General features: G+C 39.9%; 2 protein-coding genes across 12 annotated transcripts in view; one reads left to right on the top strand and one right to left on the bottom strand.

Moving 5' to 3' along the window:
- LOC124136123 (protein Hook homolog 3-like) overlaps positions 1-13,519 on the bottom strand; it is a 40,361-nt gene extending 26,842 nt beyond the window's left edge. For all 9 annotated transcript variants that reach the window (XR_006861304.2, XM_046501928.2, XM_046501922.2 and 6 more), the window contains exons 1-12: positions 13,370-13,519; positions 11,318-11,403; positions 8,809-8,881; positions 6,693-6,743; positions 6,357-6,408; positions 4,133-4,281; positions 3,475-3,531; positions 2,235-2,318; positions 1,866-1,960; positions 1,560-1,639; positions 723-787; positions 159-242 (exon numbers count right to left, since the gene is read on the bottom strand). Coding sequence is in view for 8 of the 9 variants with exons in the window: in XM_046501928.2 (XP_046357884.2) it covers positions 159-242; positions 723-787; positions 1,560-1,639; positions 1,866-1,960; positions 2,235-2,318; positions 3,475-3,531; positions 4,133-4,281; positions 6,357-6,408; positions 6,693-6,743; positions 8,809-8,881; positions 11,318-11,403; positions 13,370-13,408 (915 nt within the window). In the remaining variant the exon portion in view is untranslated. The remainder of the gene's footprint in view (positions 1-158; positions 243-722; positions 788-1,559; positions 1,640-1,865; positions 1,961-2,234; positions 2,319-3,474; positions 3,532-4,132; positions 4,282-6,356; positions 6,409-6,692; positions 6,744-8,808; positions 8,882-11,317; positions 11,404-13,369) is intronic.
- A 2,164-nt stretch (positions 13,520-15,683) lies between these two features.
- Positions 15,684-25,137, top strand: LOC124136122 (E3 ubiquitin-protein ligase RNF170-like). 3 transcript variants are annotated; one of them, XM_046501918.2, is made up of 5 exons: positions 15,684-15,760; positions 19,069-19,268; positions 19,914-19,987; positions 21,340-21,459; positions 22,111-25,137. In XM_046501918.2, exons 1-5 carry the CDS (start codon positions 15,699-15,701, stop codon positions 22,432-22,434), a joined length of 780 nt encoding a protein of 259 aa, XP_046357874.2. In that variant the 5' UTR covers positions 15,684-15,698; the 3' UTR covers positions 22,435-25,137. The 3 variants fall into 3 exon arrangements, with proteins under 3 accessions (XP_046357874.2, XP_046357873.2, XP_046357875.2); XM_046501917.2 differs by lacking the exon at positions 15,684-15,760 and adding an exon at positions 15,781-16,139; XM_046501919.2 differs by lacking the exon at positions 15,684-15,760 and adding an exon at positions 16,860-17,031.
- The last annotated feature ends 2,528 nt before the right edge of the window (positions 25,138-27,665 follow it).

A 27,665-nucleotide genomic window follows, 5' to 3' on the forward strand; every position in this document is an offset into this window, starting at 1 on the left:
ACCTCTATATTCATGAAACAACTAATGTTTGTTTGTATACACATATCAATATTTTGGTTGACTTTTTTCTAGTTTTCCTGTTAACATTGAATATTCTTAACCCTTTTAAAGACTTTTGCAGTTAATGCCTAAGGTCCAATTATTCCAACTGCTCTCACCACTTGTTCTGATGTATGTCTAAGAATGTCCAGTTCATCTTTTAACGACCTGGCTTCATCGGCTAATGCTGATAACTCAGCATTCTGAAAAGAGAGTAAGAATCAAATTTACCCTTTAATAAATCCAATATACAATGTATCATGTTTGATGGAGATTATGCCACCACATACTGGCACACATGGAGATGTATGTGACACACAGCTGACAAAGGGAGGTAACCTGTGCAGGCACTCTACGACATTCTGTACTTATACATAGGCTTCATATCTATAGGCTTCAACACACAGTGAATGTTGTTTTCTACCACAGTCAGCTACAGTAGCAATCTCAACATTAGTTGATAGCATCAGCAACACTGTTCAGCTCACACTGTTGGAGTACAATGACACAATCAGCCAGTTCAGAATGCTCTAAGTTCATGTCAGTACTACTCCATCCATTTACCAGCTGAGTCCACACTATCTAAATTAGTGATGAAATACACATGTATCAGAAAATGTATACACACACATAAACATAACAGTACATGAACTGTACCTAAACAATGCTTAAGAATACATTACCTTTTCCTTCTGTTCTGCAAGTTCTTTTGATGCCACTTCAAATTTGATTCTGTAATCATCCTTGCCTGGTAAAACACACCAAAGATGGTCACTAGGACATCCAGTGCACCACACAGTATAGACAAGACAACATGACATTTATGATGTCAAAGAATTAATATATATGAGCGATTGTAAATGTTTAGTAGATCACTGTGTATGTAAAAACTAACCCTCATTATAATGCTATCATGTAAGACTTAAAAAAATAAAAGAATTGGTACTCTGGCAATGACTTGTGAAAATATAGTGTGGGCAGGCGGGCGGGCCGTGTTTCCTTTTTTTTTTTTGGTGTGTGTGTGTGTGTGTGTGGGGGGGGGGGGGGGGGCTTAAACTAGTATGTGACCAAATAAATACTTGTGTACCATCAACCTGGGAAAGGGTCTCCCTACATTAACTAGCATACAAATTCCTATTGCTGCTATGACCATAAAACGAGATGCACAGTAAAGCACTACGCATGCAAAGGGAAGTAACTGTGTGCTATATTGGATCGCATTGTTTTTAGTAGTAGGATTCTTTTATTTGTTTGAAAATGGAAATAAAAATGAAACATGCAGCAGACTTTATGATGATGCGGGCGGTGCCTGAGAACCAGGACTATTATTTTTTTCAGCCTAATTTTGACAAATTGTCAAAGAGAAATACTATACGAAAGAATTGGGGTTAATTTACAAAGCTTCTCAAAAATCACTCTTACAGCCACATGTACTTTGATCCAGGCAAAAACATCATAGAAAATAGGTTAGATTTTAAGTTTTCTATTACATTTGACAGATCTTATCACAAATTCAGTACCTGTCTCCAGCTTATACACCTCTTCCTGTAGTTTTTCTATCTGACTAGATAGGTGGTGGTACCTCTTTCCAGCAGGGGTACTAAATAACACACACAAGTACTTGTCATCTCAGTAATATCATAGTAACAACTCAAACAGGAATAAATGTCTGGAACAAGAAGAAAGCAATTGAGATATAAATTATTTATTTACATGAAATATTTGCTGCCAAAATCACATGACATCATCATCAACCTTACAACAAAACAAATCGAAATGCAAATCCACATGTTCCAAAGGATATGGGGTTGTGCGTGTGGACTGACCTTGGATCGTCCATACTCTCAGCTTGATGGAGTCTCTCCAATAGTCTCTCATTCTCCACACTGAACATTGTCTTCTCCTCTGACAGTGACGCCACCTGGGGGATAGCATGGAAAACAGTACAGAAGGGGGGATAATGCTGCTGAGCTCCATGCTACACTCTCTCAAATTAGTCTTGACACTTAATTCTGACCTGTCAAATTGATGGAGACCTTCAGCATTTAATATGCAGGTAGGTAGTCTCTTAAGGTCAGCTTACCTAAACGTTGAATGAGTCCTTTTTATCCTAATACTGTGCAGTACACATTCAAAGAATTAGTGTCCAAACCTATCTGAAAGACGTGTCCCTGTAACAATAACACAAGACTAACCTGCATATCAAGTTCGTGACATCGTTGCAAGAGTTCTTCTTTAGCTTCTAAGGCACTATTCAATTCTTCCACCGTCTTCTTCAGCTAAACACAGATGCATCATTGAGCCTTTGTTTATATTTTTGTCAAAAAATACAAAACTACCCTAACTGCTCAAAATCATCTGCTCTTGATCATGGTTCATTCCTGAGTGAGTAGATTTTAAAGCAGCTTTGAACAGTATTCCGTGGCATGTCAGCTTACTGTTGGAGGAAAGCTTGAAGTGACGCATGTCTCAGACGTTTACCACTTTGGTGAAAACCCATGAGCGTGTGTATGCATGGTGCTGACAAACCTAGAAACATAATCGAGGCAAACCAGGTTTCGAACCCACGATCATAGGTTTCTGCTGTGTCCAAGGGATGAAACTCTGTACAAGCAAACTGCAGCACCTTAGACAACTGGGCCACCCATGCCTCCGGTCTATTCCCGAAGCTAGTTATTTAAACTTTTACAAAGAAACTTAGAAACTGCTTATTTTAACTACCTATCTGAAAGAAATGTGAACACATATGCAGTGATAGATGAACACTAGTATCCTGACTAGAATGAATGTGCTGTGAGTAAGAATGCTTTTATTTGGCGTAACAGTTGCATGAGAAGATTTGCATTTGTTTTCTACAAACATGTTCTGAGGTCAGGTTTGGCTAGTCTGTTCCATATATATCTTGTAAATATATTCTGATACATAATTCAGGAAGCAAAAAGTTTGAACAAAGAGTATGTTTTAATCAATGATAATGAACACCAAGTAAAACTACCATCATTGATGAACCAACACTATCAATGGCCATGATGGCAACATCACAGATTTGTGGGTATACAGATTTCCCCAGCTAGAATCATCCATCAAACACGCTACAGAGGGGACCAGGGATGTCTGATACTAGTGAGTGAGTGGGTTGGGTTTAATGCCGCTTTTAACAGTATTCCAGTTATATCACAGCGTGTCAGCTTAATTTGGGAGGAAAGCCCGAAGTGATGCCAGTCTGAGGGGTTTACCACTTTGGTGAAACCCCCGAGCATGGGTATGGTGCTGACAGAAAATAGAAACATAAGCAGGGCAAACTGGGGTTCGAACCCACAATCATAGGTTTCTGGCGTGCCCAAGGGACGCAACTCTGCACAGTGAATCGCAGCCACCCAGTGCCCCCCTGTCTGATACTAAGGCCCAACAAGTGGAATCACAGCCAACATGTACCTGTTCTGCCATTTCTGACTCGGAATCTGCCGCAGAAGCAATTTCTTTTGTCATCAACTGCAAAAGCAAAAGAATAAATTTCAATCAAGATTTTAAAGTTTAAGAAAATTCAAGCTGCAACACAGATGGGTAGATTGAAATTCCTTGCACACTTCAGCACATAAAAAAAATTAATTTCTAAACATGCTGAAATCACAGTGGCAACAATAGCACTTGCCTAATAGAGATTTGTTTGTTTGTTGTTTAGTGCAGCACTCTGCAATATTCCAGCCATTTGACAGCAGTCTGTTAATAATCAATTCTTGACAAGACAATCCAGTGATTGACAGCAGCAATCCATGCAATCGGGATATGGTGACATGCATCAACCAAACCAGCGAGCCTGACCACCCAATCCTGTTAGTCGTCTCTTATGACAAGCATGGGTTGCTGAAACCCATTTCTAACCCGGATCTTCACTCGTCTCCCACAAACGAAACAACAATATTGTGTACCACCAACAAGATCCTTGTGGTGTAATTAATGCTGTAGGCGGTAATAATCCAGCCACATCACAGCAGCCAATAAATATTCAAATCTAGGTCAGGCAAACTGCTGGTGGCATGATAACGTCCCCCACAGCCGTAGTTGGATGTAACATGAAGTGAGGAGGCCCTACCTCCTGAATGGCGTTCATGATCATCTGCTGCACTGACTCCTCCATGGCCATGATGCGCTGGATGTACTCATGCTTCTCCTCACAGTTGACAGCACAGCCCAGGATCAGCTGCAGCAACCGCCCCAGCTCAGATGCATTGTTGTGTTCACCTGGATCCAGCAACGGTTTTAACCTCACACTCAACTCACTACAGTATGATGCAATAAAGACAGTCTAGCACAGATACCTTGTAAACATTATTCAAACATGTCAAAGAGCAAAGACAAAATAAAACAATGTTTATCTCCATAGTTTGTTTCCTACTGAGCATGCTGAGAACAATGTAAGTCAAGGTGAAATGGGGTTTAACGTTGCGTGCAAGATTATTGCACTAATGTAGCGACATGCATGCATGTGTCTGTGGATGCTTGTACTTGTCCAGACTAATGCCGACTAAATAGTCCACTGAGATACCATGCCACAGTTTAACATGAATACCCCACTCAGACACAGTATACTGACTGAGCAATCTTGTCCTTGTTCTATCCCCTTAATGCTAAGCGCCAGGCAGGGTAACAACAAAGACCATCTTTAAACGACTTTTGGTATGATACAGATGGGATCAAATCCCCAACCTTCTGCTCTCTGGGCAGATACACTACCACCAGACCAAGGAGGTGGTCTAAACAGAAACATAAACAGTGCTTACCTACTTATAACAATGTGAGAGTCATGCAATGTAGATGTTTTCATATGAATGGTTCCAGGTCTGTATGTTTTGTATCACTTTTGCAATATGAAAAGACAAACTTGTTTCCCAGTCTGTTTAAAGAATCTATTTTCAGCTGACAGCAGTTTGAGGCTGCTACTTACCCTCAATGTGGCCAGCCAGCCAGTGAGATATATTATCTGTCTGAGTGAACACAGCAATATTAATGGTAAGTATCAAGTCTAGACCAGACAAACCAGTGATTGGTTATATGAGCAGCGGCCCAGTCTGTTTGAATACAATGACTATACACACTCTCAGCTAGACAACACCTCCTTATTCCAAGCTTAGTCAGTGCTTCTGACAAGCATTGGTAACTTGGAATCTATTCCACAGCAGGAGGTGGTGAGGTGAAATTGGGTTTAACGTCTCGTCCAAGATTATTGCACTTATATAACGACGTGCATGCACGTGTGTGTGTGTGTGTGTGTGTGGCTGCTTGTACTAGACTGATGCCGATTTATAGTGCTAGCTGACTGAGATACCATGCCGCAGTTTAACATGAATACCCCACTCAGACACAGTATACTGACTCCGAGCCGACCAGTCCTTGTTTTAGCCCCTTAATGCCGAGCGCCAGACAGGGTAACAACAAGTACCATCTTTTAACGTCTTTTGGTATGAAGCGGCCGGGGATCGAACCCCGGACCTTCCGCTTTCCGGGCGGATGCTCTACCACTAGACCACGGAGGCGGTCTCCACAGCAGGATTACCCATGGGCAGATGATACATCATATAGTGCAATATCCTAGTGACAGGCAATGGATGCTCAGAAAGTAGGAACTCCCATGAGGAGAAGATATAGTGCAATATCTTAGTGACAGGCAATGGATGTTCAGAAAGTAGGAATTCCCATGAGGAGAAGATATAGTGCAATATCTTAGTGACAGGCAATGGATGCTCAGAACTATTCCACAGCAGCAATTCCCACGGGGAGATGTTATCAGTGCAATATCTTAGTGACAGGCAATGGATGTTCAGAAAGTAGGAATTCCCATGGGGAGACGATATAGTGCAATATCTTAGTGACAAATAATGGATGCTCAGAACATATTCCACAGCAGCAATTCCTTAAGGAGACGATTTAGTACAGTATCTGAGTGATCTGACACAGACACAAGCCAGGTTAGAGCGAAGGGATAGTACCCAGCCCTGCCCGGAGTGCCTCAGGTCAAGTAACCATCTCCAATGACAAGCTTGAAGTAATCTGTCTAAGATCACCCACAGGGAAATTATGACGTGAATTTTTTCCCTTCCTGAACCAGTCTGACCAAGTAATGTTGCAGGAGTGAGTTGAGCCATCTAGCTGGCATTTGAACAGTGAAAATGGCACAAATCCATAACAGTATTCTAGGGACTTCTTTCAGCATTCTTAAATATGTATAAACCCACGCTAACAGCTGGGAAACATGGTGAAGTAGACATTCTTCTAATTGCAAACACATTGCTCATTCCACATAACCAACTGTCTCTCACCTATGGCATTTATATCGGGCATCTGGAAACCTTGAATCTGTATACCAAGCACCTGCAAGGGGAAAGTACAACAATATCAGGTCACTGTGCATTACAAATGGATAACATGAAATGGACGACTTCTTCATCAGTTACACATTCTGGTTTACCAAATGAACCAAGGGGTGTGATTGATGACATATAGTGTCATGTACAACCAGTATAAGTGCACATTTTCATTCATGAGATCAAATATGCTTCTTACCCTTGGTACTGCTGTTATTGGAGCACTTTGCTACATGTTAAAAAAACACACTCTAAAACATCTCTTGAAACATGCGATTTCTTTTTACCCACCTCAAGATTATATTCCAGTATTCCTTTCAATATTTTCTTCAAGTTGCTGACCTGAAAATAGCCGTTAAAACATGAGAATTTGGGTAAATATCATAAAACAATTATGTCAGTCAAAACTAATCATGCTCATCTTACTAAATTATCTGAAACGGTGTAGCGATTGACAAAGACAAAGAATGTTAGGATGATTATACATTTCTTTTTCCAGAGATAGAACATGAGATACAACTAATACTTTCCTATCTACATGTCACTTGTTCCTGTCCACATGTCACTTGTTCCTGTCCACATATCACTTGTTCCTGTCCACATGTCACTTGTTCCTGTCCACACATCACATGTTACTGTCCACACATCACATGTTCCTGTCTACACATCACATGTTCCTGTCCACTTGCAACTTGTTCCTGTCCACAAGTCACTTGTTCCTGTACATAAGTCACTTGTTCCTGTACACGTCAGTTGTTCCTGTCCACACATCACTTGTTCCTGTCAACATGTCACTTGTTCCTGCCCATACATCACATGTTCCTGTCCACATGTCACTTGTTCCTGTCCACATGTCACTTGTTCCTGTCCACACATCATATGTTCCTGTCTATACATCACTTGTTCCTGTCCACATGTCACTTGTTCCTGTCTACATGTCACTTGTTCCTGTCCACACATCATATGTTCCTGTCTATACATCACATGTTCCTGTCCACGTCACTTGTTCCTGTCCACACATCACTTGTTCCTGTCCACACATCATATGTTCCTGTCTATACATCACATGTTCCTGTCTACATGTCACTTGTTCCTGTCCAAACATCACTTGTTCCTGTCCACACATCATATGTTCCTGTCTATACATCACATGTTCCTGTCTACATGTCACTTGTTCCTGTCCACATGTCACTTGTTCCTGTCCACACATCACTTGTTCCTGTCCGAACATCATATGTTCCTGTCCGAACATCATATGTTCCTGTCTATACATCACATGTTCCTGTCTATACATCACATGTTCCTGTCCACATGTCACTTGTTCCTGTCTACATGTCACTTGTTCCTGTCCACACATCAGTTGTTCCTGTCCACGTCACTTGTTCCTGCCCATACATCACATGTTCCTGTCCACATGTCACTTGTTCCTGTCCACACATCACTTGTTCCTGTCCACATGTCACTTGTTCCTGTCCACATGCAACTTGTTCCTGTCCACATGTCACTTGTTCCTGTCCACATGTCACTTGCTCCTGTCCGAACATCATATGTTCCTGTCTATACATCACATGTTCCTGTCTATACATCACATGTTCCTGTCCACATGTCACTTGTTCCTGTCCACATGTCACTTGTTACTGTCCACACATCAGTTGTTCCTATCCACGTCACTTGTTCCTGCCCATACATGACATGTTCCTGTCCACACGTCACTTGTTCCTGTCCACACATCACTTGTTCCTGTCCACATGTCACTTGTTCCTGTCCACATGTCACTTGTTCCTGTCCACACATCACTTGTTACTGTCCACATGTCACTTGTTCCTGTCCACATGTCACTTGTTCCTGTCCACATGCAACTTGTTCCTGTCCACATGTCACTTGTTCCTGTCTACATGTCACTTGTTCCTGTCCACACATCAGTTGTTCCTGTCCACGTCACTTGTTCCTGCCCATACATCACATGTTCCTGTCCACATGTCACTTGTTCCTGTCCACACATCACTTGTTCCTGCCCATACATCACATGTTCCTGTCCACATGTCACTTGTTCCTGTCCACACATCACTTGTTCCTGTCCACATGTCACTTGTTCCTGTCCACATGTCACTTGTTCCTGTCCACATGTCACTTGTTCCTGTCCACACATCACATGTTCCTGTCCACATGTCACTTGTTCCTGTCCACATGTCACTTGTTCCTGTCCACATGCAACTTGTTCCTGTCCACATGTCAATTGTTCCTGTCCACATGTCACTTGCTCCTGTCCACACATCACATGTTCCTGTCCACACATCACTTGTTCCTGTCCACATGTCATTTGTTCCTGTCCACGTCATTTGTTCCTGTCCACATGTCATTTGTTCCAGTCCACATGTCACATGTTCATTTCTGTACAACGACTGACCTTTAACCTCCAGTTTAGGGTGTCATCTCTCTTCATCTTAGACATCCAGGATTCACTGAAGTAATCTGGAGCTCTGAAAAACCCAAAGAATCAAAATATATAACAATGAGCATGATGAGTCCCTGTCACGTATGTTAAGCATACATTACAACCCCTCACATATGAGGTTACCTGCTTGTATCATGTGTAATTTGTCAACAAATTCAACATTTTAGGTCACCAGGGTTCAGGATAATGTCTTTAAGCCATTGAGTTTTCACTCACCTGTTATCATTCACTTTTAGGATTTACCATTTTCTTTGGTTTCTTGTTTATTTGTTTGTTGCGGGCATGCGTATTTGCACACAAGCACCTCAAAATTTATTGGTCTTTATTCCAATCAATGCTGCTTATCTGGAGCTCTGTGTCACTCTCTTCTTAATGATGCTTATAATTTGTTATTATACAAACAGCTCAGCATTTGGAATTGGCACTAATCCTATCATGCCTCATCTTCCCGAGGCAAGAGAGTTAACTGACTTTAAAAGTCCAGTTTCCACCCTTGCCGAACTAGGCTGGAATTCCTGGGCTCGATCGTAGCGCCACCAGTGGCTATTAGGAGTTATGTCCTTTCTCTGCCTCTCCTATTGACCAATCAGATTCATCCTCTCGTATCACTTGTATTTGCTTCAAACAAAACGGTGGCACCCAGTCAAGACGATCGGATTGATAATCAAGATCTATATTGTGATAAAACGAGTCTTACATCGCGAAGTGCATCAAATCACGTGAGCACCTTGATTAAAAGCATGAAAAGATTTAGAAAATATCTGTTGACAACGAGTTAGCTGTGCACATGCTTTGCAAATCCTGCAATCGACCAAAATCTGCATGACACTTTACGTACCGGATTTCGATTACGGTGCGCGATTTTGATTGGACTATGCATAGACTCGTTAGTCCAGCCAAAATGTAACTCCATAATAGCAGCCTAAGTCGGCAAGGGTGGAAACTGGACTTTTATAGTCAGTTAACTCACTTGCCTCGGGAAGATGATCATGCCTATAGTCCTTGCCAAACTGCCCAATAGTTAACATGGTTAATGAATCATAAGCATGATAAGGAATAGTAGAAATTGACCTTTTTAAGGGTTTTGCTATATGTTATCCTTGTAAGGACTAGCAGAGCTCCAGATAAACTTTTGGTGTTGTGGGTATTTTACCCATGCATTTTAAAATCATTGGGTATCAGTAATTCTATCTGCGTATTCAAATTTCTGTTACCCACTAGTTTTTACACGTGGGTATTTTAAAACACTTTTCATCTAGTCCCTGCAAACTGGTGTCGTGTGGGTTCGAGAGCTTTATAGGACTCAAAAATACCACGATACTTGCACAAGAAAGTGTGATGGCAAATGATCATGGTGTTACTGTCATCGTGGAGTTTGGCAAGGTTGACGGAATGCCCGTTTATAATTTCAAAAAAAGTTGCTGATTTGCTAATCGAATACGCAGGGTTACTTCACAATATTTTGATGATACGCACAAGTTTGATTTTTGTAGCATATCTGTAATGTTCGTTGCGTATTTGATACGCTTGGATTTTATTTTACTGCGTATTTCACGCAGAAACGCAGTTTATCTGGAGCTCTGACTAGTGGACTACACAGGGTGTTTCTATTGCTCCATCTGAACACATTCATGATAACACCTGACTATAACTGTCTTCAACATGTTCAAGACAGGCTACATAGTTTCCAGTCTAACAGTGTGCCAAATGTCCTCATTATATTCATCATCCCAGCTCAGGAGCATGGGCTGAGCCAACATTAACTGTGCCCTGTTCCACAAAGCAATCTTAGTGCTAAGACTGCGGTAAGTCTATGTTAAAGTATTGGGGTTATGAATATGATCATTTTAGCGCTACGATCGCTTTCTGGTAAGGTGCCCAGGATTATCATAAATAGTATGCTTGACAGCAATTGAAATGAAGCATGAAGGTCAAGGGGTCTCCTAACATTGCCTAACCATGCTAACCAAGAATGCAACATCACCTAAAACATTTACTAGCCTGAATAGGGGTAACACATACTGAAAAACCTGAAATAGTACTATATGTTTTGCTTGTTTATTTGTTGTTTAATGCAGTAATATTCCAGCCATATGACGGCGGTCTGTAAATAATCAAGTCTGGACCTGAAAATCCAGTGATATCATGAGCATCAATCCACGCAAAAGGGATACGATGACATGCATCAACCAAGTCAGCGAGCCTGACCACGCAATCCCGTTAGTCGCCTCTTACGACAAGCATAGGTTGCTGAAGACCACCTCTAACCCGGATCTCCATGTTGGCTATACTAGCTCTCACTGTTAAGATTAGATATTCTGCCTCAGGTTAGTGCCCATTTTAACTGGGCTGATGTGGGGGTCTCTAGATTCAAGTATTATAAATATGGCAGCAAACATCAAGGACCACATGACCACATTTCATAATAGCAACTAAGAATAACCAGAGGGAGATAACTCACATCTGGTGAAGTACTTGTGCCATGGCTATTCCATTACTAAGCTCATCAGCCGTGCTGCATGGCACATCTATATTGAAAGTCTTCAGCTGAAACATAAAGCAATTTAATAATAACCATCCCCAAACATCATGCTGTAAGTTTCATTTATATGAATGACACTAAAACAAAATAATATAAATCTCTTATCTGCAAGTAGTGTTTCATAATGGTAATATTAATTCAAATCCACTTAACATGCTTAAAAATTAAGTATAATTGTGTGTGTATGTATAAGCATTTAATGTAGTAACACCATATTGTCAGCATATGTTCATTAAAAAAAAACAGCCACGATATAAAAGAAATGAAAATGTTGAATTATGAAATTTCAGAGAAATCACTAATATTCATTCTCTTCAAACATTTGCAGGATGTATACAAGGTATACATGGTGTAAGCATGGAGAGGAAGAAAAATAGATAAGACTAAAAAGAATTATATAATTAAACGGATTGAGCGTCAATGCATAGGACATACAACCTTTGGAGGGGGATACAGTCTTTCCGAAAAATAAATTATAATCATGATAATGGCTTTTCATATCTACTGCATTGTCTATGATCAGTTTATAGCTAAAGCGGCACCTCAGCAAAACGTCACTTAGCGCAAACGTGACCGATTGGCAGAAACGGCACCTCGCCTAAAGCGAAAATGGCTACTATTGCCTGGCGAAAACAGCACATTATTATTTTTTTTACCTTGGTACTGAAATACATGAAATTGAACTCACATGGTCACTTGCAAACACAAATAACTGTGAAATGTTAAAATAAAGTTACATTAGAAACTAGCCTCTACTCGCCGACTGTGATTTGAAGGGGCAACTAAACTTATTGTGAAAACATTACATGCTTTGAAGTAAAATAAACAAAATTAAACTCACATGGTCACTTGCAAACACAAATAATTGCGAAATGTTAATTGCCTTAAAACAGGTTTACATTAGAAATTAGCCTCTGCTCCAATTTACTCACCGACTCTGATTGGGAAATGCAACTAAACTTATCATTGAAACATCACATGCTTTGACGTTTTAAGTACCTTTACTCAAATTAACTCAATCAGCAGCATGATCAGTCAATGTCAAGAAATTGGGCTACAGATATACTATATATTTATCATGTATTTTAGTAAGTAGGAAACCGACATCACAAGAATGTTTCTTCAGATAACAAACGGTGTCCCCAGCCAAGGAGTTAGTGAGTGAGTGAGTATGGTTTTACACTGCTTTTAGCAATATTCCAGCAACATGACGGCGGGGGACACCAGAAATGGGCTTCACACATTGTACCCATGTCGGGAATCGAACCCAGGTCTTCAGCGTGACGAGCGAATGCTTTAACCACTAGGCTACCCGACCGCCCCCCCCCAGCCAAGGAAAACATATATACTACGACATAACATAATAAAGTACGTAAATAAAGCATCTATACTTCTACATAAATCGGTCTTATCGTTATTAAAAATAGAGGTGCCTTTTTCGCCAAATCAGCAGCTGTTTTAGCCTTAGATCGGTGACATTTTGCTGAGGTGCCGTTTTAGCCTGCACCCACCCAAACATAGTTGTGGTGTGGGCATACATGTCCATGATGTCAGCACAATTCAATGCTTGATATGTGATTTGACGATAAGACCAATTTCACAAAAACAATACTCGAACGCAAAATATAACTACAGAAAGAATTAACTGTGATCTAATCACACGTTTTACTAAGACCTGGGCCATCCGGGTCTCTGCTCAGACGCAGGAAAAATATTTTGACAGCTTACTTTAGGGGGTCATGCATCGTCACCATTTACAGCACACCTCTGATTAAACATGAAGACATGGAAAAAACGATGAGGATTCTCAGTATAAATCTCAATAAACGTGCCATTAACTGCACACGCAGCTTTAATGCATGATGAACCTTTAAATCACCATGGAAAGTATGTGAAAGTCCACTCCCATCATCTGTTTCGAATCAGGTCAGTGTTTTGACGACCTTCCAGTTAGTTTTTTATTCAACTCACCCAAGTGATAAGGCTGGTACAAAGTTTGTCTCTATCCATTTTCGCGAAAATCAAATCAAACAAACTCCAATGAAAATAGAAGTGATTAATCAGCCCATGAAGAAAATATTGTTTGATCTTGGTATTTTTGGTTAACAGGGGTCGCAACTCGCAATCTGCTTCCGGTTAAACAACTACTGTAACAACTACTTATATATTCACGTGCTCTCAGTAAAACGTCTGTTGAGAATGACTAAAATTTAATGTAGTTGCTTTCGAATATATATGTATTTATGCATCGACACAGGGCAAAACCTACACTTGAATTGGTGTAGCCATATTCTGTTTTGACAATGTTACGTTTGATATATGTTAGTCATAATACTTATCATATCTCAATCTTCATTATGTTCTCATTGATTCGGCAATGGTCTGACCGACCACATTGCGAAAACATCTGAAAGTACTTATTAAGTCTGAACCAAACTAGCAATGAAGGAACAGTTGCAAAATATTACATGAAATGGCAATGAAAATGTTTGAAAATACTAAAAGATCGTCAGCTTGAAAACATCCGAGTTTTCGCGGAATACGCTTTCCTTATGATCCTTGTGATGCCGTTCTGACCTGCAACTCATAGTTGATCTCCATTTTTTTGTACCACAAAAAGACAATGTTCAATACATGATACTTTATGTTATTATGATTTCATATTTGGACTATGTGATCAATAACACTTTCTATAAGTATAATAACTCATATTTATATTAAACAGTAATGTTGATGACGCAGAAGCTAATTTTTGGTTTATGTCTCTGGGACAAGGGCTAGATAATATGATGGGTTCCAGATAATTATTTTAGCCATTGAGTATTTACTCATGTTATTATTCACATTGCTTATTGATAGTCTTCTTCGGGTAGTCAGTATATACTCATCTTCCCGAGGCAAGAGAGTTAACTGATTTTAAAGTCAGTTAACTCTCTTGCCCCGGGAAGATGGTATATACATGTACTCTCATGGGTCCATTCCATTGTGTTTTGTAAACCGATTAGTAGTTTGTTTGTTTGGTTTTATAAATAATTCTAATATTCTGTTGTTTCAGGTAACTTCTAATTACTTTATGTCCGTGTTCTGCTCCAAGTGAGTCAAGACCTTAATCTCATAACAGTGATACTTGTAGTAAGTAATAAGTAAGCGAGATGTCGCATTCAGTGCGTTCACTGCAGTAGAGTTCATGTACACGTGATGCATGCATTCAGCCAGTAAGAACAGATCTGTAAAGATATATATACGTACGTGTTCTTTAGCTGAAGAAGCTACATTGGGTAGGTTTAAAGAATCTCTTATGCGTATTCACCATTAATTGGGTTACTACATTTAGTTTTTGTATTGATCAGGAGCTCTGTATGACACACTATTGCTGGCTGGTGGGCCATGTGACCACTACCTGGACAGAGTTAACCTCGGACAAGGTGACGTGGAACCATTTAGGTAACGACGACCACCGCACCAAGAACCTGTCTTGGGAAGATTTCCTCACAAGATTACCCATGTTGCCCAGTTTACTCACCCCAATACCTATGCAGTCGTAGGTTCACTGAAAGACGAACTTTGAACCAGGCAATGTCAGATATTGAACATAAGTACTGCAGTAAGTTGTAATCGTGAAGAGATGTGTTAGTGCTGTCACGTTTGTTTGTTTGTTTGTTTGTTTGTTTGTCGCCACACTCAGACATATTTTCCAGCTATATGACAGCGGTCTGTAAATAATCAATAATCAGAGTATCCATTGATTGACAGTGGTGTCATGTAAACAGACAAATTATCATATACATTAGTTCTGAAATGTATGATAAGAAATGAATTTATGATCATCAGTGATACACTTCAAAATAACAATTTAACGAAAGATCAGAAAAAAAATATAATAAATGTTAGTGCTTCATGACTTATCAAATAGATTTGTGTTGTTCCCCTATATATGTTACATTTGCTATCACTTTCCAAAACAATAAGTGTTCGCTATTTAGTGTGTTTTGATTGTCATTATCGGTTCACTAAGTGTCGGCATGAGTTCACTGAACTGGGAAATTCCGTAACTGTCGACACTGATTTCCCTTACCAAAGGTTTGTTTGTCGACACTCATTCAACGTGGCTAGACACTTTCCACAACACTATATTTATCTGTCGAGATTTCCTTCTGCTTTATTTTTCATCCTTCATAAAAATAGTTGTAAAGAAGTACTACATATTATCAGCCCTTTGACGTTTATAAACTGGTTCTAATGTTGATACGCACCGCAATCTGACCGCTTTTACTCGTTTTGGTAGACAGGAGCCCAGTCTATGACGTTTACCACTGGAGATTTGTTTACATTAATTCGAGTAAATGTGGTCTGTTTAGATAGGTACTGCAACCATTTGCAATATTTAATGGACAAACAGACATAGTGACATTTCGAATCATTTACGCGTGGGCAATCTCTGCTCTGGCAAGATGATGGCAACTCAAATCACGTGACCTATACTTCCGTGTCTATTTTTAGCTGTCTCTCAAGAAGGACACGTTGAGAATGTAAAACTAGACATGCAGGCGCTAAATGAGAACATTTGACGCACATTTGAAGATTTTAGTAGATGCCTATGATTTGTCAACAAACCTGTCCAAGAAATGGCATCATATCTTAGAAAGGCGAATATAATAGAGGGAATAGGAAATGAAGTTGTCTATGGTCTTGGAGCATTCCTGGGAATATTGGTACCAATGATAGCATTTGTGTTAAAAAGGTAATGTCATGTACAGTATCTGTTTTCTTGACTGACATGGTAGGTATGGATATATCTTGTACACATTAATGATTCAGTAGGTGTTACAAGTGAAATCAAAGGTCAAAAGAAACTAATTTATATTCAGTCATGTATTATGTGTTCATGGGTCAGTGTATGGTGGTGATATAGGCCTACCTGTTACATTTAGCCTTTATACGAGATTTCTCACAATTCTGAATTGATGTATCTGCATTTAGTTTAGTTTACATCTATATATGTTAATCTCTGAGTATATCAAAATGTCAATTGGTCGATACCAGTAAGTAGTAACAGATTGGTTATTAATCTTTTGTTGGTCTAACATTGTATTCTTGGCAGTTGTGTTCTAGGTGGTTCTTACAGGTTTGATATGACTTGTTTCATGGCCTATTTGATTACAAACATGTTTGCCATTCAGAGTCAGGAGAGTTCATAAATGAATAAATGATATACATTGTTATATTCCTTGATCACATTACAGCATCTCACATGCATTAAAAGTCTCACCTGAAGACTGACCATTTTAAAACATGATAAAATGTCAGCAGAGAAGATAACTGGTAATGTGTTCTCAGTTTGAAAATGTTGTTAGATGATTCTCCTTCACCAGAACTGTCACTGAGAACAGAGACCATATAATCGATCTATTATATGGTCTCTGCTGAGAATCACCAATTTGCACTCAGTAGTTTTTATGTGCCAATTTGATTGTATGTTTGTTTGTTTAACACCATGCAACCAGCCAAGTCACTGAGTCAGACTACCTGATCCATTTTGTCGCCTTGTGTGACATGCCAAGGTTGCTGGGGACCTAACATGGAAATATTTCCGATATGATTGCAAATGGACAACACTTTCAAAATGTTCAAAGGTATTCTGCTATTTCATCATCTGTAATAGTATATAGTAGAGTGTCACTGAAATTTCTCATATTTGGTTGCTATGATGTCAGATGGAAGAGTTTGCAGTCAAATTAAAAATTTACGAGTATATTTTTTTGGTCCCAAGTTTATGACAAACAGACTGTTTGGTAATACTTGTCAAAGATTTGTTATTCTATCTTGTGTTTTGTGCATATTTGAAGTTCCCATGGGGATTTTGGTTTAGAATAGGTCCATAGCAACCTATACTGTCGTAAGAGGCAACGACTAAATGGATCATGTGGTCAGGCTCATTGACTTGGTTGATGAAGTATCAAATTTCCTCGACAGCGTGGATTGTTGCTCCCAATATCGTCTGGTCCGGACTGAATTATTTACAGGCCGTAGCCATACAGTTGGAATAGGGATGAGTGAGCTGTTAGACAACAAACACACACACTCTGTGCATTTCAAGGTCAATATTTTTGGTAATTGTCAGTTCAACATTTTGCTGGTGGGCATGTGTTTTTCCTGTCTACAGAGAAGTGTGACTTCCTAGCCGAGTTATTTTTATTGATCATCAATCTCATTGTGAACCCGTTAGCTAAGTAAAACCAACCCAGATTTGGTTGCCCTTATCATGTTCGTTTGTTTGTTGTTTGTTTGTTTGTTCTTTAACACCACACTCAGCAATATTCCAGCTATATGACGGCGATCTGTAAATAATCAAGTCTGGACCAGACAATACTGTAATTGACATCATGAGCATTGATCCATGCAATTGGGATATGATGACATGCATCAACCAAGTCAGCAAGCCTGACCACCCGATCCTGTTAGTCGCCTCTTACGACAAGAATAGTCGCCTTTTACGGCAAGCATGGGTTGCTGAAGACCTATTCTACACCGGATCTTTACGGTTATGATCAAATCATAATTTGGAATGTTCATAGTTTGTGGATAGATTTGATTTTATTTGATGATAAAATTACTCCTATCGTAGAAGTACATGGCCTCATTGCAGTTTTACATGCAGCAGTTATCAGTGACAGTTCATGGTGAAATGATCGCAGTACTTCCAAAATAGGTTGTCAGCGCAACAGTGCTTTGATCATTGTGTCGAAATGAAACATCTTCAGACAGAGACTGCAAGTTATAATCATATTATGAGACTTAAATCATGTTTATTTAGCAATTTTACTTTTTAAGTATGATCAAAATATTATTTTGCAGGGATTTACCCTAGACCTGCTTAGAGGCTGCTATTTTGCCCAAAGCCTACAGCAATTGTCAGTAAAGAAATTCAAACTGGAATTACAAATTTCTAAATTCATGTTATTTAAGATTTCACTTCCAGTTTTTGCATGTATGGATGTACAAATGTAAAACCCCGAAGTCCACTGTGTAAATGTGCAAAGTGTGCACACCAGTCTTCAGGTTAATAAGACCATAAATGCAAAACCATATTGAAGTCAATACTTATAAATAAATAAGTCATCAATAATAACTTCACAGACTGTTTACGTGATTGTTAACACAAACATCAAGACACAGCCCAGCTTTATGTAAATGTCCAAGATCAATTTTGGAAGGTTTAAGTGTTCAAAAGTTATTGCAGTGAAATTAGAGTATAGTCTTTGAATCTGCTAAGGTGAGGTGAAATGGGGTTGAACAATGCACATATTATTGCACTAGTAGTGATGCGTTGGTGTTTGTTGGAGGGAGGGGGGCAGTTTAACATGGATACCCCACTCAGACACACTGTACTGTCTCCAAGCCATCCAGTCCTTGTTTTTTTCACCCTAATGACGAGTGCCAGGCAGGGTAACATGAACTACCACCAAGTACGTCTTTTGGCATGTTTGGTATAACACTGCCAGGGATCGAACCCGGACCTTCCGCTCTCCGAACAGACTCTGTCCACCAGACAACAAAGGGGGTCTGAATCTTCTGAAGTAGATGTGGAAACAATAGGATGATGTCATAGATTTGTCATGTTCATGGAAGCTGATTGCTGTTGCTGTAAAGTTTTATCACTCAAATTTCAGGCAGCAAAATCGGAATCAGACCATTCACCCGGAGAGTGCAGCCAATGTAGAATCAACACGAACACGTCTTCGCAACGAGGCCGGCACCGCAGACAGACCATCGAGAGCCAGACGGGACAATAACGGCCAACTCACATGTCCGATATGTTTGGCCGATGCTGCTTTTGCAATAGAAACAAACTGTGGCCATGTTTTCTGTGGTACGTTTTATGTGAAGTTTATTATAGAATTCTAGAACACTGAGCCACAAATATAAAAACTTTTGGCTAACCAGAGGCTGGTGCACTGGGGTCAACACTGCCCTCGTTTCAGACACGTAACATGTCAAGCTCTTTGTGTGTTTTTGTTCACTTCAAGACTCGGGTGTAGTGTGCACCAACTTTTTGGAAATTAAGTATGCTCATCTGGAAACAAAGTCGTGTAGGTGTAGCAATGACTATGATCTAACCTACCTACATTCATCAAGCATTGTATGGGTACCAGGTAGGAAGAATAGTTGGATGACCAGATTAAAATACAGTGATCTACATATGACACGCTTGAGAATGTTTGCACAACAGTTATATGATATCATTCTTCAGCAAGTACAAATTGGTTTGTGATAGCAAATATTTCATTCCATATCAGAATGTGACTATGATAAGAATCTAGTTTAGTTTGATAAAGTAAATGTAGGTGCTGACTTTAACAAATTGCATAATTCCGACAATATTTCAACTTTTTTTGGAACAGATATGTCCCAATCATGTAAAACAATGATAATCATCCTCATTATGATAAGCCTGTAGAGTGGATCTAAAGGTGTGATTATGATGATAATGATCCATGTATTCTGCCTATTACAGGCCACTGTGTGATCACCTACTGGCAGCATGGTCAGTGGCTGGGGGCTGTCCGCTGCCCTGTGTGCAGACAACAGGTACGTATACCAGGGGTCCGGAAAATTTAAAATCCCAATCGGACATTTGCATTTAGGCCACGCCCCCTTCAAATAGCGTATTTTAGTACGACTTTTCACACACATTACAAGTTGTTACGCATTCATAATATGATGAATTATTTCAATCTTAATTGTTGAATTCAACGGACAATTAATAACAAATAATATCATTTTAGATATATATGGAAAACATACGTTTGTTTCTGTTATATACCATATATATACCAGTGCTTGACACTCACCAAAATTTGTCAGTGGTCCAAAGGACCAATACCAAAAGAATCTACCGGTCCTGTTGGATCTCTACTAGACACATTGGTACTTAGAGTTTAGAATTGACTTGTCGCCGATTTCAATAGTCGTACATACTTAAATTATTTTGTTTGTCCCTCAAATAACACTAGACCACCAGACCACCATTTATATAATTTTAGTGGCCCTCAAGAAAATTTACTAGACTCGGACCAGCGGACCAGTGTTAATGTTGAGCACTGTACACCAACTGTTTCAAATTGTCATTGTTCATTGGACATCATCAATCCACCCTCACTTGCATGCTCCAGAATGTAAATGACAAAGCTAAGAATTACTATGAATGTCACATATTACATTGTTTGTGTTTTCCGTGATATAACTGGAATTCTGTTAAAAGCGGCGTTAACCCCAACTCACTGACTCACTCATTTGTGTTTTAGACATGAACACTTTGAGATATTACATCTCTACTCTTTATGTACACATGGCTGCATATTAATAATGTGTGTGGGTGAGATGGGTTGGGATGGATGAATGCATGGGAATGGTGTGGATTGGATGGATAGATGGGTGAGTGGATGTTATGCGTGTATGTTCGGGAGGATATGTGTGGATGGGACGTTCGTGCATGGATAGAGTGTAAGAGTGTGCATTGCTGATGTCTGTAGGACATACATGTGTTTACATTAATGTATATAATTTGTTGTTACTGTACAACTAGTGACATGTAATAGTTCTCTCTGTCAGTAGGGGCGGTCGGGTGGCCTAGTGGTTAAAGCGTTCACTCGTCATGCCGAAGACCTGGGTTCGATTCCCGACAAGGGTACAATGTGTGAAGCCCATTTCTGGTGTCCCCCGCCGTGATATTGCTAGAGTATTGCTGAAATATTGCTAAAAGCGACATAAAACCATACTCACTCACTCACTCACTCACTCACTCACTCACTCACTCACTCACTCACTCACTCACTCACTCACTCACTGTTGTTTGGTTGCAAGTGTCAAGCATGTCCACTGTTTGTCAAATATGATTTGTGTTCCTGCATATTCTAGTTTTGTTTTGTTCTGACTTGCAGATCACTCTCCTCCTGCGTAACTTCACTGAGGGGGAAAACATCGACGACAGTGCAGAACGAAGAGTTATTTTAGACCAGATTAGCAACTACAACAGGCGATTCTCAGGGGAACCCAGGCCAGTACGTTCCAGGAAAATAAACATAAACCATAAACTAATATGTAATTTATCTCAAAATTGTACTTATCAGTGATATATTGTTTGACAGTCTTGGTTGAGGGTATCCCATGTTTAAGCTGTTCTATAAGGATGAAGAAAGAGATAAGCTTGGTGTTTAAGGGCAGGGAGAAAGGAGTGATGAATGAGTATACCCAGCGGGTCATTTCAGCCAATCATGATATATTATCCATTTTGCATCCTTTGGAACTATTTATATTATTTACATTTCTTCTGAAACCACTGGACTTGGATGGTGAAAGTTTACATGAATTGTGACAGGAATGCCGTCACTAGGTAGTGTAGTAGTTACAGCGTTCAGTTGTCACATCCGAGATCTGAGTTCGCTTCCCAACATCGATAAAATGTGTGAAGCTATTTCTTGTGTCCCCTGCTGTGATATTGCTGGAATATTGCTAAACGTAGTGTAAAACCATTGTCACTCACTCTAAAACATGCTCGCAGAATTCCAATCACATTTAGAACAGTGCTGCACCAGCCATATCGTAAACAAAATTCCACCATCTTTGCATGTTCATTTTAAAACTTTGGAGAAAATTTTGGAGAAATTTTAAATAACAGCAAATTTCTTATGCATATTCAATGTCACTTTCAGATCACCGACTATATCCGAGACCTGCCTGTCCTACTGCGACACGCATATACAGAGTTCTTCTCAGTGGGAGGGCTCATTTGGATGTTCCGACTGCGTGTGATAGTGTGTTTCTTTGCAGCCTTGTTATACTTCATCTCCCCGTTAGACATCATTCCGGAAGCTGTGTTCGGATTGCTGGGATTCCTGGACGATCTGTTCATTATTCTGCTCCTCGCAATATATATTACTATAATATACAGACAAGTTGTCCAGGCCAGGTCGCAGAGGACCGTCCCCTCAGCGCCACCTCCTGAAGGTCAAGGACAGACGCTAGGTCAAAGTTGAAGAGTTTTGTGAATGTTTTTGAAAGTGCATACTGCTTTGTTTTGAAGAGATACCCGGTGTGTCATCTCTTTTGTTAAAACAGCAAAAGTGATGTGTGTTTTTATGACCATTTTTCAAGGTCTGAGCTTTTTTAGGGCCATGAAAATATTAGGCTAGGATATGGACTCTCTTAACCAATATTTATTGCTCTGTGCAGCGCTGTAACTGTCAGAAGACTTCAAATGGACACCCATTCTAGATCTGTTGTACCCTAAGCATATCACAAAAGACAGTTCTTGTGGAAAGTGTTAAGATGGCTCAGGGAAGTAGGATTTAGACCTATGAATCTAGATCATAGCAAGGTTGCAATTGCATGGCACCGTACTGCCATGGACCAAACACCCTCTCTCACCAACTTTATTGCACTAATACAACACACAGTTTATAATTGACTAAAGTGGAGATTGGGTGTTCACAATGACTGCTGTGCATGAATAGTTCGTAGAGGGTGACCGTCGTTGGAGACCAACTCACTCACAACTGATCCATGCTCACATTATTGACTTTTGTTTGCCTGGATGAGCTTCAGAGACTAAGCATGGCCATGATATATCTATTGTATTACTGCCTGCATTATTAAACCTCAATTACCTTGCTTTTCAGTCAGAAATATTGTTTCTTGTAACATTTAAAATGCCTCACAGAAGTGCATGTTTTAGGTTCTTTATGAGCAGGTATGAATGTCCATGGTGAAGTTACTTCACAAGCAGAATACTGAACTTACATTCTTTTCAATCAAAAGTCACAGACTTTGTGCTTGCAGTACCATATTAAAGCTTATTGTGGTATATATTTTACACATGAACATTAATTCTTTGTTGTATTATTGTATTCAATAAGATACCTGTATGTGTCATAGTTTTTCATGGATGTCAACTGATCTGTTTTAACTGTTCTGAGTATTTCGATTAATCATTAATTTAAGGTTTTAATTACATTGCGCAAATGTATACTTTATATAGGGACATATACAGGAAAACCAATCAGTCTGTTGGCATTCTTGAAAAGAGCATCTTTGTGAGGTATGTTTACAACAAATGAATAGAATATAATTATATTGAAAGAAACATGTCCTTATTTCCATGTGGCTGTATGATGGGCAGAGTTACTTCCCCTAGGCATGCTCGTATCCTGTTATCATGGGTTCGAATCCCGGATTTGCACCTGAATGCGATCCTTAGTTTTTCAGCACTATATCAAAATCTTAGACAAGGTTTCCTCCAGCTGCCAACGCATTATATTACTGATATGTGACTGAAAGCACAGTTAAACCCAACTCACTCACTCACCTATATGATAGATCCGTCTGGGAAGTGGGCCCACGAGAAGACATCCAGATCAAGATGTCAGAGGGAGTATTTCCCAATTGTCTGTTTTGCAAAGTTTATTTTAACATTTGAAATATTTCGCTACAGCGTGTTATCCTTATATATAACATTTATATATTATCGATCAAACTATTTAGGGTCAAGTTATTTATATTGCACTGTATAAAGTAAGCATCTGTTTTCTCACATGCAGCAAGCTTCCCTGGTTGTTTGCCCCAATTATCTTCGCAACCTCTACATCTCTAGTTCGGCACAGATGGCCCAGTTGTCTAAAGCTGTGTCACAGTAGAAGTGTTCCTGCCTGCTGTTAGAATGCTCTACACATAGATAGCCTGTTCCTGTGCAAAGTTGGGTTCCTTAGGCTTCCCAGAATCCTTTGATTGTTGGTTCAAATTCCAGATTTCCCCTGATGTTTCTAGGTTGTTCAGCACCATACCTGTGCATGGGTTCCTCCTATGTCAATCTGACACGCCATGATAAAACTGAAATACTGTTTAACTCGGGCATGGGTGGCCCAGTCATCCCAGCAATTCGCTGTGCAGAGTTGCGTCCCTTCGGTCCCTCCCACATTAAGCTGACACACTGATATAACTGGAATACTGTTCAGAGCAGTGTAGAACCCCACTAACTCTCTTATTGAACCAAACTCTCTTACTCTCTATTGACTGAGGGTGGCCTGCACACTGATCCTTCCTTTGTCAACTTAAGTGGGGTAATTTTTTATGAAACTATCAATGCGTCCCAAGTGTCCATGTCCCCACAGTAATAGGTCAATAACAAGTTAAAGAGTAACTTGTTAACACCAGGGGTAGAATAGGTCTTCATGGGATCGGGTGGTCAGGCTCGCTGATTTTGTTGATGCATGTCATCTTTTCCAAAATTTGTGTGGATTGTTGCTCTTGATGTCAATCACTAAGTTGTGTCCCCTAGGTATGCCAGGAGCCAATGACCGTGTGTTCAAATCCCCGATACTCCCTCATTATGTTTCTCGGTTTGTCAGCACCACAAATGTGTTCATGGATTCACTGAAGGAAACATCTTTAACCTGAATCACATCACGATTCCTCCCATGTCAACCTGACACAGCTGGATAACTGAAATAATCAAAAATGTCTAAGACCTGCATCCACATGGCAATAGTTTCAGCCATGCCATGAAGATGTACTTCCAGATGCTGTCCATCCACCCTCCAGCTCCCCCTACTTATGTTAACAAGTTTATCTGATTCTCATCCCAGCTCAACTCTCTGTGTCTTTCTTGCTGTGACAGGTGCTTTTGAATATTCTGTCATTATTCATGAAATAACTGATTGCCATTAAACTTGTATATTTATTAGCATGACTGTTGGTGTTGTATTTAATTACCATAGTAATATGACTATTTTTGTCCTATTGGAGTACAACATACAGGATGTACATTCAATGTCCTGAACACACTACAAACAACACAGACAATGCAATGGTATTCGTTAAAGAACAGGTAATGGCTGTTCTCACTGATGAAATAAGGCACAGGTGCAATCGGAAATACAGTGTTGAACGACTGTCCAGTTATTGTGTTCTGTGTAAGTTTTGCTGCCTGATTTGTGTCTTTATTCGTAACAAATGTTCAAATTTGGGATTACACTTTATCAGTAAAGAGACCGCCTCCATGGTCTAGTGGTAGAGCGTCCGCCCGGAGATCGGAAGGTCCGAGGTTCGATCCCCGGCCGCGTCATACCAAAAGACGTTAAAAGACGTTACTTGTTGTTACCCTGTCTGGCGCTCGGCATTAAGGGGCTAAAACAAGGACTGGTTGGCTCGGAGTCAGTATACTGTGTCTGGGGTATTGGTGTTAAACTGCTGCATGGTATGTCAGTCAGCTAGCACTATAAATCGGCATCAGTCCGGACTAGTACAAGCAGCCACATACACATACACACACACACGTACATGCACGTCGCTATATAAGTGCAATAATCTTGGACGCGACGTTAAAGCCCATTTCACCTTACCTATCAGTAAAGAGTATATACTATAAGCACTTGTCAGCAAGGATGAAAATTTGATAGAATTTGGATCAGCATAATGGTGATCCGGTGCATATATTTTGAACTCAAGAAGAAAACGGTACTCGTCTATTATTTAGACTTCATATTTGGCAAATTTGGTTTTCTTATATCCTTCAATAACAATCAAATCGCCAATTCCCTTCCACTGATTTACCCACCTGAACTAGAAATATAGGAGACCAGTGAGACCACCTCATCTGTTTCATATTTAGATCTATGCATAACGATTTAGAGTGGTAAAACACTCTCCACGAGACTATGACAAGAGGGATGACTTTCCAATTGTTTACTTTCCCTTCATGTCGAGCGGGGCGGTCGGGTAGCCTAGTGGTTAAAGCGTTCGCTCGTCACGCCGAAGACCCGGGTTCGATTCCCGACATGGGTACAATATGTGAAGCCCATTTCTGGTGTCCCCCGCCGTGATATTGCTGGAATATTGCTAAAAGCGGCGTAAAACCATACTCACTCACTCACTTCATGTCGAGCAATATTCAAGCAGCTCCAGCCTTTGGTTTTTTAAATTTTTTAGCAACTTTTGAGATACAAATGAACCTGTTCTTTCTACCCAGATTCCAAATAGCGTCATACAACTCGGCCTCGGTAAAGCTTTCAAAAAGTTTTATGGTAGACATGTGGAGGACATTTCCAAATTTGACGCATCAGTGACAAAAATGATGTCCTTTGCAATTCCCTATTTTCACTTGTACCATATGTTCCCATGTTGTTGTTTTCAGGTGAACAAATGACTTGCCTTTGCATGTGTTTGTGATGGGTGCCACCGGTGGGGCAGGATACGCTCACCTTTTCGCGAACACCTAGTATCATTAATATTTGATAGTGATTCATAAACACAGGCTCGTGATATAGTCGCAAATGTACAATAGACACTGCTTTATGCAGAGATTTCTATTGGACATGGAAAGGGTTTTGTCGCTTTATGTATTTGGAATATCTACATATGGTCCAGTTTGAATAAATAAATCATGTGAGTTTGTCATTATCCACTTGATTGTCCACAAGCTTGATCAAAGTTAGATTTGAATAAGGTTTATTAGACCATAAAGTCTTATGCATGTGGCCCCATGGTCTATGAAGTCGCTATGACAGGGAGAAGCCACAGGTTGGAGTTTCTGCCCAAATAGAATGAATTGGGCGAAAAACACCTGATTGGTAGACATCAATCTCCCAAGTGGTCAGTCTCCACTATTTGGCACACTTGGTCTTGCTAGCTCTCATAGCGAACTGACACACTGACTGTCCCTGGCCACACTACCATCTAGCAGCAGTCAGCACCATAGTGTACATGTTGAAGGTGTTTCCCCACATCGGCTTCAGTTGTCAGTGGTGTAGGAAAGCACCACATTTTGAGAAATACTTTAAATGAGGATATAAGCTTTAGCTTTAATAGGAATATTCATATGGTGTTGGCCATTTGAAAATTCTAGATGGCTGTCAAATTTCAGGATGTCAACCCAATTTGTCAGTAAAAACCGAAATGAAACGTCTGAGGTGTACTGGAAAATATTTCAGCATGGAAGTCTAACTGGGCTGGTTTAGAAGCAATGTGAGAAATATATGATTGTAATAAGGGACCGACCTTTTGATATTCTAGGAGGGGGGATGAGGGCTGGGATTTTGCTAGGCGACTGGATATTTTTTCACCTACAGCTGTAAAACCAGATAAGAAGCTTTTTAATTGCATTCAGAAAAGACACAACATCGTATCTATCCTATTTACATGGCAACTCTTCCATTGAACTCAATCTTCGTGACCACATAACCTGTGAGTGAGTGAGTATGGTTTTACGCCGCTT

The sequence above is a fragment of the Haliotis rufescens genome, unplaced genomic scaffold (assembly GCF_023055435.1).
Source record: "Haliotis rufescens isolate VD_foot unplaced genomic scaffold, xgHalRufe1.0.p SCAF_2, whole genome shotgun sequence".
Lineage (NCBI taxonomy): Eukaryota > Metazoa > Mollusca > Gastropoda > Lepetellida > Haliotidae > Haliotis > Haliotis rufescens.

Excerpts from the sequence above, each read along its gene's own strand:
- LOC124136122 (XM_046501917.2), top strand. The coding sequence starts at position 16,024 with ATGGCATCATATCTTAGAAAGGCGAATATAATAGAGGGAATAGGAAAT. Across the intron at positions 19,269-19,913 it reads CTGTGGCCATGTTTTCTGTG|GCCACTGTGTGATCACCTAC; the intron begins GTACGTTTTATG and ends TGCCTATTACAG. Across the intron at positions 21,460-22,110 it reads TCTCAGGGGAACCCAGGCCA|ATCACCGACTATATCCGAGA; the intron begins GTACGTTCCAGG and ends TGTCACTTTCAG.